General features: G+C 34.5%; 1 protein-coding gene across 14 annotated transcripts in view; it reads left to right on the plus strand.

The window, feature by feature from the left end:
- The window catches only part of MYCBP2 (MYC binding protein 2), a 273,870-nt gene that overhangs the window by 206,432 nt on the left and 53,197 nt on the right, over nt 1–14,241 (plus strand). For 8 of the 14 annotated variants that reach the window (XM_049700957.1, XM_049700945.1, XM_049700954.1 and 5 more), the window contains 2 exons: nt 1,551–1,673; nt 4,371–4,550. In XM_049700957.1, coding sequence (XP_049556914.1) covers nt 1,551–1,673; nt 4,371–4,550 — 303 coding nt within the window. The remainder of the gene's footprint in view (nt 1–1,550; nt 1,674–4,370; nt 4,551–14,241) is intronic. The other 6 variants (XM_049700949.1, XM_049700952.1, XM_049700950.1 and 3 more) reach the window with 2 other exon arrangements.

Consider the following 14,241-nt stretch of genomic DNA (forward strand, 5'->3'; position numbering starts at 1 on the left):
TCTAAAGCAGTTTTCGCACATACTGGTTGCTCACTAAGTTGTCTAACTATACAAGTTGAGTCACAGAAGTATTAGTTAGGACATCACAATGAGTGGATAAACCAAACGTAGACTTTTCTACCAAATCCCAGAATTTATAGGAGAGGGTCAGACAATTAAATGAATATGCGTCTTTATCCAAAAGAGTATAGTTATAATAACCATTATCCAAGAGGTAATATGGCCATAGTATATAAATAGATTGAAGAAAGGTTTGGAATTTGTGTGAATGACAGAGTGCGTTTAGATATATTAACATGGTACATTAAACATTCTCCCCTTTTTCCCCACAGCAAGCCTTTGAGATCAGTTATATAATCTTCATTTTACATTTCTAAGCTCATAGAATTTAAAATGACTTGCCTATGGTCATACCACTGGAAACAGGGCAGGTGAAAGACTTGAACCAGAATCTTCATTCATATTTCAAATGCTGTGCTCATTACACCACACTGCATCAGTAATCCACTGAACCCAATTTGAGAACCTACTTCCTCCCTTGTTTTACAGACCAATTTTTCTTAGTCAAAGATGATGTCATCATAAAATAATATCCTGAGATGGTAGAACTATTCTTCATTATGTTTTGAAAAGCAAAAGTCTTCATTTCATGTAAATCAGACATTTTACAAGACAACTTTCCCATTTACAGTATACTTACTACATATATAATTATTACATATTCATAAATTCTTAAACATTTTCATTATATAGGGATATTCAGATATAAATGATAATAACCTAAAGCGAGATCAGCTTTATATAAGACATAATTAAATAATCTGAGAATGGTTTAAGTGACTGTCAGGGTCTTTCTAGCTTAGTAATCATTTTAACTAGCAATGAGCATAATGTGTAAGAGTAGGCTCTGGGACTGGACTGCCAGGGTACAAATGCCAGCTCTTAACTTTTCAGTTGTCTAAATTACCTAATATCTCTGTGCCTTGGTTTTCTCATTTACAAAGTGAAGATACTTTATAAGTTCTATATGAAAGCTAAGTGAAGAAATAACAAAGCTATCAGATGGTAAGGATAGCAGTTGTATTCCCATATACTTAGAAGGTAGAAGGTTCTTTTTAGATAAAATGCTTCTTAAATTAGGATATCGTTTCTACTAAGATATATACTCAACCCGAAAAGAGGTGTGAGAGAAGTTTAAATTTCTCTGTGATCACTTAATGATTTTTTGCCATATATATATATATGGCACAATAAAAGCAAAAAAAAGCAATAATAGCAAATGTTAATAGCACAATAAAAGCAAATTGACTCCATAAGAGCATATCCCATTTCTAAATATTATAGTGATTTTGATTGATGAAAACAAAGATTTTGTCATATACTTTACTTTGTTGGTGTCAGTGACCTAATTGGTAGACCTATTATCAAATCTAACTGTGAGGTTGTTTTAAAATTTAACCATCATAAAAATCTTTCTTGCAATTTTCTCTCTTTATAAATGGAGAATAGCACATAAGAAACTAATTTTATAGATGTTCTTTTTATTGTAGAACAAGTTCTTCTGGATCAAAATTCTCAAACTCCTCCTCCAAGCCCTTTCTCAGTACAAGCTTTTAATAAAGGGGCAAGTTGCAGTGCCCAAGGATTTGATTATGGACTCGGAAATAATAAAGGTAGGTGTTTTAAGTGAGTCTTTTACTTACCTAACTGTAATATTTTTATTACCTTCTCTTATAACCATTTTTATTACTGTTCACACACAAAACTTTAAGTTTGTTCCTAGAAAACTAACAATCAAAATGTTTACGACAGTGTTCTTTTTACAGTATTGGTTTTATCCATTTTAGCTTAAGTTTATAGTTCTTGCTTACCTGTTCTTATTTTGTAGACACTCATTTTGAATTCACATCGTAAAGATTCTGTGTCACTATATCCAGTAGAAGAACTTTTATCATCCAGTTATTATTAAATGTTAATGAGCAAAAACGAACTTTCCAAAATGATCCATTTAAAATCAAAATATTTTAAGTAATATTTTTAAGTAATATTGCACATCAGCTTTATTAAGCATGTGTGGTTTTCAATGTCTAATCAATTTATCTTAGTTAATTTCGAATGACATGAAAGATAGCTTTGGGTTTGGTATGTATAATGAAACCAAAAAATTGTAAAAACAAAACCCCTAAGCCATATGGATATAAAATGTATACAACTTGTTTTGGTTGCATTAATAGAAGAGACCAGCATCATGGACAGTCCAAATAATAATTATTTTGGAGTAATTTATGCTCGAATTTCATCCAAAATTCCATTTGTATGTAAATTTGGACACATTGACATGCTTTCTTATGAACCTGCTCCTAACTCTTAGCTTCAAAATCGACGATATTGTCAGAAGGTAGCATATAGCTGGACAATGGGTAGGAAGGAGAAGATAGCCTACATGGAAATACTTTTACTTTAAAATGTTATTTAAACTAATTCATGAGATTTGATTTCCAGACACAAATACAGTTGTTTTAATACCTGACTTGCAGAGCAAGTGAAATAATGAAATAGTCAACAAGATACAGAATTACATCTGTATAGAGGAAATATTCAATTTAAAATAAAACCACTTTCTGTTTGATACCTTTATTACTTTCCACAAAGTATTTTTATTAAGAAGGAAGCCTTAGCTACAAGATTTCTTTTTGGCTCTTCCTCCTACATCGGGTTGCTCTATCCTACAGGCTTGGGTACTATCTGCTTGCTCATTTCTGGTAGCTCAGATTTCAACTAACTTAAACTAGACCTTCATGCTTAAGTAGGGTAAATGCTTTGTGGTGTTTTCTTCATGTCCCTTTCCTTCTGCCGCTCCCAGTCCTTAAATTAAAATCTCAGTGTTTACTTACCACTATATACTTGTATAGTAATCTGTTTTAAAGCCATGTTTAATTCAAATTGTATGCTTTCAGTCTCTAAAATGTCTAAATTGTACTGGTGGCTGTCACATTAAATCAGTCTTTAAAACAGAATTTGTTAAAACATCATAAGAATAGAAACCAACTTTCAATAGAGACAAACATTGCTGAGAACATTTGTTAATAATTAGAAATAATGTATTACTTTTTTAAAGTGATATTGCTAATATTGTTCAAAAATAGCATGTACTTAATAGGCTTTTAAAATATTTAGATGGCGTGAAGAAATATTAAGAAACTTTCATCTGATTAAATATATCTAACCTTTACTTATTATCTTACCTTTAATTGTAGTTCCCATTTTCTTTAACTCTTTATGCTATCCAACATCAAGCAATTGTTTTTTGCAAAAATTCTTTTTCCTTAAAACAATTTTATAAAATTCTTCATCACCTCTAAAATCCTTTTCTAATCTGCAGCATTAATTTTTTTAAGTGAAGAGATGTAGCTTATGTGCACAGTTCTTTCCATATTAATCTGTTTCTTGTTGGTGTTTCATTTAAAATTTTATTTATGAAACTTTATTATATCTAGAAAATATTCCTGGAAAGGTACTGTTTTCCAGTTTCTGCATCAGCTAGTCTGCATATGGTTCCCCCCCCAACCCTTCTTCTTCAGCATCATTTAAACAATTTAATATTTATATTCTCATAAATAAGGAGCTATCATCCATCCAATATATCATTTCTTATTTTTAAAAGTATTTTTCTGTTAATGTCCTTTGTATTTAATTTTGAAGAAAATATCAGAATTCATGTCTGAGATACTATTCAAATAAGGTACCTCATATTCCTTTTTTTCTTATAGGTCTTTTATAAATTTTTACATTGCCTATCCGAGCAAAAGAGTTCTTGCTTTTAAAAATGTATAATTTCTCTGGCAATAACAACTTTAAAAAAGAGAATATTAATTTATAACTGTAATATAAATGTATTACTAAATTAATAACATATAATTTGCCTCCCTTCAGTCCTACATGGAACTATTCATATTATTTGCATATTTTCTGCATGAAGTGTACTGCGTATGAGGCAGGGTGATAATAGTCAATGTCAGGTACTGCACAGAAGACATCATCGACTTAGATCTTCCTTTATACTTGTATGGTATTGAATCAACTTATCATACTTACCTCATAGACTCTGTATTCTCTCATGCTGCTGCTAGATGTTGTATATGAATTTAAATGGATTTGTTTTTGTAAGTGGGCCATTATATAAAATTTGTTGGGGTGCTTCCATTATTAAAACAACATACAACATTCGGTCCCTAATTTGAGAATAACAGTCACCAACTTCCACAACAGTTCTGAATTGGCATTGTTTTATTTAGTGTTTAACTTTATCTGAATGTCATAAAGCACCATTTACTTTGCCATTTTGGATGTTAATTGATAACAAGTTGTAGTTTTGACTGTTTTGCCCACTGCAGGTGACCAACTGAGTGCCATATTGAATTCCATTCAGTCACGGCCCAATCTCCCAGCTCCTTCCATCTTTGATCAAGCTGCAAAACCTCCCTCTTCCCTAGTCCACAGCCCATTTGTGTTCGGACAGCCCCTTTCCTTCCAGCAGCCTCAGCTTCAGAGTAAGTCTTGTCAGCCTTACCTGCCTCATCAAACCATTTCTGAAGCTTTGTTCTGAGTTGTTTATCAGTTACTAATTATTTATCAACTCACCTAACTGGTTTTATTTAATGAGGACGTTATCCCTTCCCACATTTTTGAAGCACTTAAGCTATTCTGACCTACGACATTCTGCAGCTAAGACATTTGTTTTTAATCACATTTTTTTATTAAGTGTAGTTATTAAAATATGACTTTTATGTTTTCTATTCTAATTCCAGAATAAGCAAATCATACTATAAAATATATTAAGAAAACATTGATTTAAAAAAAATTTTATAATATGCACGACTATGGTAAGCGTCAGTTATAAGGATAACTTTCATTGTTTTACACCGAATTTTTGTTACTTAGAGATGCCCCAAGAGAATGAACCTATTTCACTATACCAGTGGGTGGAGGAGAGGCTGTACTGGGCAGGTTTGTTTGTTTCTTTTAAGTGAATATGGTGTCTGTGAAATGTATAGCAACTTAGGTTTCCAAATGTTCTCACAGTGTTGTTTCTTCTCTTGCTTTTTGTTGTTGTTGTTGTTCTTGTTCTTGTTCTTAATAAGTTAAACCAATCAGTTGATTCCAGTTCTGCCTTCTAGGATTGTTCTAGCCCTTTATCCATGATAGTAATTCATACTGATCTGGAAAACAGACCCAAAACAAATTACATTTACCTGAGTCTTCTTTTTTCTTAATAAGCTCCTGAGGCTTCCCCATAAACTTCTCAAACCTCCTAGTATGACAACAATATGCTCTTCTTGGCCTTCAGTTCACATATTGGCTATACAGTGTATAAACACACTCACTGAATTGAGAGAGTTTTTGGAAGCCTCAGCTTGTACACCCATTTGTTTGAATTCAAATGCATGACCTCTTCGCTTTACTTTAGTAAAATACATCCACACTTAGATCTAAGTTATTTTTCAACAAAAATACTTTTATAGCTATTATTAGGATTACTTAAGAGAATGCCAGCTGGTTTAGTTTTTATTAGGAACCAGGGTAGTGTATAGTTAGCAAATGATGTTATTCATTATGATATTATTACCTGTCTTCGGAAAAGAGTATACAAGAGTATACTTTTTAGGTTTGCACTATACATTAGGCAAGTTCAATTAATGAAATTAGTTTGTAAATATAAGTATCAATTTCTAGATAATCATCTCTATTCGTGTGTAATATTCACTTTAATGTCTCTTAAAAGAACAATTTCAAGGAAACATAATAGTGTCATGTGTGTGAAATAGTTTTTTCTTCCTTGATAAGCATTATAGAAGAATGAAAGAGAAGTGAAGACTTAGTTTACCCATTTAATGGAGTGACAGACACTTTACATTTAGATATACCCAGGTTGCAGGAAGTTTTAAAGGTAAGGACAAGGAAGTAAAAGGGAAAAAACCATCATAACCAGGCAGAAAATTCATATTAAATATAAAATTGTAAAAGAGAAATTACCCTGATAAAGTCATAGTGGCAGCAGACAAGAGAACTAAGGAATCAGAACCGTTTTGTTCTACCTAAAGGGTTATTGCAAGTCTTCTCGAAAACTTCTCTAAAAAAAAGTATAATTACTGGTTTTATTTTACCAAATTACTTAATAAAATATTGTAAAACAAAATGTAAAGACCATAAGAAAATCAGATTTGCCTCTCTTAAAGGATAATAGGTTTCTAACTGACATTGTGTCAATATAATTTTGTTCATATTGTGTCTAAGTGTTATCAGTACCACCACTTCCTTTACCACCATCTTGGAGCAAATTTGAAATCATGGCCTAGAAATGTCTCAAAATTACCAGTTTTCTGAATCATTACTTGCGTGTACTCCAATGATACAGATTTCTTATTCTCAGCAGAATATCACTGAAGTTTGACTACCCAATTCCAGAAACCAGAAGGCTTAATCTTTAGCACAACTAAAAACAAGTATGGAATCTAAAAATAGTTTAATGTCTTATAGATATATTAGAATTGTAGTAAGTACATCATAGGAAAATTAAATATGGCAGAGTTAAAACTACCTAAGATATTCTTTCCTGAATTTCACTGCCGTCCATCACACTAGCATTTCATCTTGCTTTAGAAGATGGCTTATTTATACTGAACCTCCCTTTACTAATTAGTAAAATGAGAATCATTTTTGTCTTACACTTTTGTGATTCTAAAATATTGTATCAAATATTATGTATAGAAGACTGTATTTACTAGTTCTTGCTTATTCTGGTAAGTCCACTATGTACTTACTACTGTGGAGCACTTTAGTACATCCTCATTTGAGATAATGTCTCCATTTTACAGTTAAGGAGACGGAGGCTTAAAGAGGATAAATGATATGCCCTAGAAATATACATAGTAAATGGTAGAGTCAGAACATGAGCCCAGTTCTCCTGACTACAAAGGAGGCCATATTTTTAAATATCTAGCTTTGCCTACTAATAAATAATGTAAAAATTTGTTCTTTAATATATAGTTTTTACATTTCTGTTTCCATTTGGTTCTAGCCTCCAGAGTATTAGCTTGGTTTGGATTGGTTATTTTCCCCTTCATAGTTTAAGAATGTAGCATGGTTTAAAAGGAAAAGGTTTCCTAAATACTGTAACTCAAGTTCCCAGCTAAGTAGATGGCATACATAAAGTAGGGACATACATAAACTGCTCCACATGTCAACTTTATGAGCATTATTAATCAGTATTTCTTTAGTTTTTTTTTCCCCTGAAGCATAGGGTTCTTTTTAAATTAATCTTTGGAATTGAAAATAATCTGGCACATTAAATTCATTTGGTAATTTTTTTAAGTTGCAAAATTATTTTATACATGCACACATACATATATACATAGAAATTACTTCACCTGTTATTCTAGTGAAATAGAATAATTATAGAAATAAAAGTCACACAGTTTCCTTGTCTTACCATATTTATATGTGTGCAAAGGCATGAGAGAGAAGAGAGATGTGTATATAAACTTTTCCTTTACTGTTCCATAATTTACTTTTTTATTTCAAAAGTATTTATGTAGGTTTTAGAATTGGTAAGCAATTTGGCAGTAAGTTTGTAGTGGACTGAGGTGGGGAATGATATAGGTGCCCGCTTTCTTTTAAGAATATTACATTCTGTATTTTCATTATCTTTCCTCATTTCTTTTGAAAGCATCGTTTTATTTGTCCCATATCCTCTGACAATATCTTATACATCATAAGCATTCAGGGAGTATTTATTGACTGGAAATGCCTAAGATGATCATTTCTTCAGTGTAAGCTATGAGTTTAAGATCATGTGTTTCTTGTTATCTTATGGTTGATATTCCTGTCCTTACTCAGAGTACATCTTCAAAATAGAGGAAGAATACTTCAGTAGTAATTAAATTTAACTATAATGTGATGATGTGATATCTAATAATTCTGAGTTTATACTGATGGAATTTTACAAAAGATCCTCCAGCTGAAAAACTGTATTTCACATGACTCTGTTTAATATAAACATTTTCTAGCTACTGTCCAAGGAGCTAAATAATTTGCTTTTATTTTTTTTGTAGAAAGAAATGGTAAATAGAACATTAAGACAGTTTACGATTCTCCCAGAGATTTTAAATAGGTAAACATATAATATATATATCAAAGTATGTCATACTTTCAAGCCCAGATATGAGAGCTTTAGGTTACTTTGCAACGAGTTTTTCTGTTATACCCATAATCACATTCTCAAGTGAGACAAAACTTGCTAAATGTGACAAAAGAGTCCACCTGAGTATCTGCATGCATATTGGTTTGTGTTCAGGAATACTAACATATACTAAAGCACTGTGTTCACTTACTTAGCTTATAAAGATGTAGTGATGGAAAGCCTTAAGCTCAGATTTCCTTTCCAGCCACTTATTTAGTTAAGTTACTTGATGCATCTGAGCCCTTTTTACCTCATCCATAAAATGAGGTGCCTAATAAACGTTATCTGTTGATATTGATATTGCCTTTTGATGCAAACATTTAACATCTCTCATGCTCCAAGGAAAAGTGGAGGAAATCACAGTCTCAGGGAGAGCAGTCTATTCTCTGTGGAGTGAGTTGCAGGAAAGGCACAAATGAGGTTTCCTAGCTACTCCTCAGTACATTTTCACAGCTTAACTTCATTATTCGCTTTGAGATTAATTCTTCCTATGGTAACACTACATTCAGATGTTAGTATGAATATCAGTGTAAAAGCCAGGTTTTTTTCTAAGACTTAGACTTCATTTTTATCCTGGATTATAATCCCAGCCCAGAATCTGTCTACTTATTTGCTTGCCTGGTGTGAGCTGTGGCATGGATGGAGCCCTTGACTTGGGAAGGAGACCTGTGTTTTAGTCTCTGTCCTCCCTCCAGTTAGTTTTGTGACACTAAGCTGATTTCTCATACCCTTTTCCTCTTTGTAATTTTTGTTAAGGAAAATTAAAGGATGATATCAACAAAGATTTCCTAAAATCAAATAGTCAAGTGCAATAAAACTTTTCATACTTGAACCGATAGCATCTGTCCCAATGGCCAATATATTTATTTCAGTTTGGGCTCTAACATCTCTAGCATCCCTACAAATCCTTGTCATTTCAGTCATGGGCCAGAATTTATCTTGACTCAGTGTCTCCATCTTCTCTGTGGTAGGAAAGCTTCGACCCATGTTCCTTTCCCTCTTCATCAGTCCTCACTTCATCCTAGGAATTGAGACCACAGAGAATGCTGCTGTTGTTTATAAGACAGTGTGCCCGAGTGCATCTGTTTGCTTTCTCCTGACCAGATCTGACCTTTTGTCTCTCTCTCCCTTTGCTCCCATCTCCTTACTGGCTACTAAATTTATTCCACCCTTTATTACCATTTTTCTTCAGGTGGGTCATTTATTCTTCCATCATTTATTTACCTGCGTTTGTTAAATATCTAGTCTATGCTAGGCTATAGGGCACAATAACGTAAAGAAAATATTATCATTGATCTTGAAGGGCTTTTGGAATACTGAGGAAGGCAGCCATGTTGAAAAACATGATGGTATTATTTTAAGTCTGCAGGAGCAATATTCACAGAATGCATTGGAAACATAGGAGAAGAAGCTGCTGACTCAGCTAGGAAAGGTTAGAGAAGGCATTAGATAAAGAGATGGCCCCTAATCAGAGTGTTGAAGGACTCATAGGAATTTATCAGGCAGCAGTGGGGGTGGGGAAGGAGGTTACAGGTGTCTTTCCTCTCTAAGAATAGCATGAGCTAAGTTTTGGGGATTCATTGACTCAAAAATATTTACTGACCACCATCTACATGTCAGACACTCTTCTAAGTACTGGTCATGCAAAGAGTCCAGTTTGGGAGGCTTTCATAGTAATCCAGGTGAGATACGATGGTGGCTTTACCAGAGTAGTAGCCTAAGAGATGGTATTAAATCATGGAATATTGGATATATTTTGAAGGGGAATCGACAGGATTTGCCTAAAGATTCAATAAGCAATGAGAATACCAAAATAGTGGAGGGCAAATCTAAGATTTTTGCCTAGGCATTTGGAAGAATGTAATTTCCATTTAATATGGGGACTGTAGGAGAACTGGGTCTGGAGGGCAATAACAAAGGCTTAATTTTGGACATTATATTGGTAAGCTACTGTTGCATAACAAACCACCCCAAAACGTAATGACTTAAAACAAGCACTCTTTTGCTCACAGTTCTGTGGGTTAGCAGAGTAGGCTGGGTTCAGCTGGGTAGTTGTTGTGATCTTGCCTGGGATCCTTCATGCATCTGTAGGTCAGCCAGGCTGGCATGAAAAGGGTGACTAGGCCAAATATCTCTTGTCATTCAGTGGGCTGACCTGGGTGTGTTTGCATGGACATTGCAGGATTCTGCGAAAACAAAAGCATGCACGGTCTTTTGAGGCTTAGGCTTGACACTGACACAGCATCACATATGCCATACTCTGTTGGTCAAAGCAGGACACTTATGTTCAAGGATGGAGAAATAGACTTCACTTCTTGATTAGAGTTGCTGCAAAGGGGCATGGTACAGGGATAGGAATAATTGTCACTGTGTTTGCAAATGATCAGATATGTTAAGTTTGAGGTTCCTTTTAAGTCCAGTGGAGATATCAAGTTGAGATCGATGTAAGACCCTGGAGTTCATGGGAACTGTCTGGGCAGGACACATAAGTTGGGAGTTCACTGGCTTATAGCAGAATAATTTGAGAGTTGCCCTAAGGGTGGATTAAAGCAGCAGGAAAGTAGGTATAGGGAGGAAAGAGAAGATGCCTAACGACTGAGCGCTGGGGCACTTCAGGGTTTAGACATGGGAGAGAGGAGGAGAAATCAGCAAAAGAGACTGACAAGTGGCCATAGAAATAGGAGGAAAACCGAGTCATTATGGTGTTTCTGGAAGCCAAGTGAAGAAAGCATTTCAAGGAAATAGTGACAAGCTGTATCAGATGTTGCTGATGGGTCAGGTAAAGTGAGGATTGAGAAGGGACCATTGGATTTAGCAACGTGGAGGTCACTGATGATCTTGATGAGAGCAACTCTAGTCGGATGAGATGCCAAAGCTCCATTAGAGTGGGTTCAAGAGAAAAGGGGGAGGGCTTCCCTGGTGGTGCAGTGGTTGAGAGTTAGCCTGCCGATACAGGGGGCACGGGTTCGTGCCCTGGTCTGGGAAGATCCTACATGCCACGGAGCGGCTGGGCCCATGAGCCATGGCCACTGAGCCTGCGCGTCCAGAGCCTGTGCTCCACAACGGGAGAGGCCACAACAGTGAGAGGCCCGCGTACCACAAAAAAAAAAAAAAAAAAAAAAAAAAGAGAAAAGGGGGAAGAGAAATTGGAGACAGTTATTATAGATAAATTTGTCAAGTTTTACTGTAAAGGGAAGGAAAACACATAAAGTGAAACCAGGGCAGAGGATGGGAGATCTGGAGAGATTTTTGTTTGGTTTGGTTTTTAATGGGGAAAAGGTAACATCAGGGTTGTTTTTTAAGGAGAATGATCCAATAAAGAGAAAAATTGCTGGTGCAGGAGAGAGGGAAGGATTGCTGGAACAGTATTCATCCGTGGGAGAGGGGATGGGATGTAGCGCAAAGGGGAAAGGTTGGCCAAGTAGGAGCAGAAATAGGTGATCCATCATAACAGGAGAGGAAAGAATGTATAGTGTTAGCAGCTTGAGAATGTTGTCCATTTGTGTTTTGTTTTGTTTGTTTTCTCAGTAAAATAGGAAGCCATCATCAGCTCAGAGTTAGCATGGGGAAAGTGTTGGTGGTTTGAGGAAAGAGAAGATATGAAATGGTAATCGCTAACACATGGCAGTCATTTACCACATAACAGGCACCATTTTAACCACTTCCAATGAATCAACTCATTTGATTATGTTAGGAAACATGATTCACTTGAGAAACTTCATGCGTTTGTAGCTTAGAGTGTTAGTGTCCTCGTGGCGGTTTCTTACACTAGAGAGGGTGGGGCCACATCATGAAGGGTCTTGTAAGCCACTCTTAGTAGTTTAGACTTTGTCCTGTGAGTAGTGAGTAAAATGGAGGGAGCAGATGAAGGCATATATACTTCTGCAGAATTTTAAACAAAAAGAATGATATGCTCAGTCTTACATTTGTGAAAGATAACTAAAAATATTATGAAAAAGGTTCTGGAGAAAGGGAGAGCGTTAGAGGCAGGGATTCCAGAGAAGAGCTGAGTAGGGCTTATACTAAGGTAAATTACAGTGGACGTATAGAAGAAGGGACAAGTTTAGAAACACGTAGGCAGTAAAATTGTACAGGACTTGCTAATCACAGTTGAAGGAGCCAGTCTAGAACGGCGTCCATTTTTCTGTCTTTGTTTTGAAAGATTATATGCTTACCTAATGCCAATACACAAAATAAAAAGCAGATTTTAAGAAAAAATGAGTTCAGTTGGGTAACTTAGCCTCCAGTAAGCTGTAATATAATTCGAATGTGGGAAACATACTTAGCATTTGTGTAACTGAAGATGGCATTGTTGACTGACAGTTTGAAAATACATCATTACAGATTTTCATCCATCTTCCTTTCTGCATTTGTATCATATGGATGAATGTTATATTCTAGTGAAAAGCTTATTTCTATTTTAGCCTTAAGTTGGAAATTTTGTTCTAGCTGTCATTCTTTTATAATTCATTTAGTGTACTAACATTTATATAAGTAAATTTTAGTTCCTATTCTGTGTCTTAAGCTCTTTTTCTTCTGATACATTTGGTAGGATTCCACATTCTGTTAGTGCTTATACATATCTACATTTATGTGTGTATATATTTTTTAAGATATAGAAAGAAACCTAATTCTATAGATCCTTCACAAACAATGATAATAACATTTTGTCAAGTTTACAGTAGAATGACAGGAGCAGTGTTTCTGACTTTCTTCACTCAATTTAAACCCTGGTAATTGTACATTTGCATTCTTCTCTGAATAGTACTACAGATATTTTGACAAATAGACTCTTAACACACGCAGTAAATGGTTAAGCTTAACGTATAATTCAGATATTCTGGAAATTACTTATTTTAAAACTATTTATTTTAAAAAATATAAAAAACTAGTTTATTGGTTGGTGAGGAGACAATATATAAACTATACCTTCACCCTGGCCAAAAGATGTGAGCAACCAAACAACATGCAGATAAGGAATAAGTACAATTAAGTGTAAGTATTATTCCCACGTCTGTCTATTGATGTTTTGGAGGATTTAGAATAAGATGATAGTGATGATAATTACGTCCTCTAGCCAGCAGCTGCCTGGACTGACAGCTTTAAATGCAAATTCACTGGGTATAATCCGAAGAAAATGAAAACACTTACTCGAAAAGATACACGTACTCCAGTGTTCATAGCAGCATTGTTTATAATTGCCAAGGTATGGAAGCAACCTAAGTGCCATCAACAGGTGAATGGATGAAGAAGATCATTACTTCGTTGTTGACTCAAACCTGAAAGAGTATACGCCCCTTTCTAAATCTCAGAACTGCAGTTTTGTGTACTGCCACCAGATGGTGACAGGTGCCTTGATTCTTCCAGTGTATTGTCCCAATAACAAGGTCAAGGTCCTAATACAGCAAAACCACAATTTGTCTTTGTCCAACTGAAATGAGAATGCTTTCCTTATTAAAAAGAAAAGTTATACTGTTTTATTATTATCATTAGCCTAGGGAACAATTTCTTTAAATACAATTTACAATGAGCTCAGAGTTTCTATGACCAGAGAATGAATGAAGTACCCCAGGGAACTTGATACTCGGGATTTAAAACAAAGAAAACAAAGAATAAATGACACATAAAGAACCGTATTGTTAATAATGGGATACTTTATACCAAACAAACAACGTTGACTTCAAATGAGTACTGGAGGAAAAAATCCAGCTTTTTATATTGTTTTAAACATTATTCTCCTTAGTTAACTATACTATGACAAAAAAATCAAAATTCTACAGACATTAATTTAATGATTGTTTTATCTATAAAGCAAGGTAAAAAGGAGCATGATTAATCTTCATCAGATGTCTAAAAGTTGATCAGTTTTTTCTTCTGTGCATAGATAGCAAAGTATCTCTTAAGAATTACTTCCCTTTTTAAATTGAAAGATATAAATCTTTTAAAAAGTTAACTATTTCAAAGTATTTTAAACTTGAGTTTGTGAAAATTAAATGTCTAGA

Source organism: Orcinus orca, chromosome 18 (assembly GCF_937001465.1).
Source record: "Orcinus orca chromosome 18, mOrcOrc1.1, whole genome shotgun sequence".
Lineage (NCBI taxonomy): Eukaryota > Metazoa > Chordata > Mammalia > Artiodactyla > Delphinidae > Orcinus > Orcinus orca.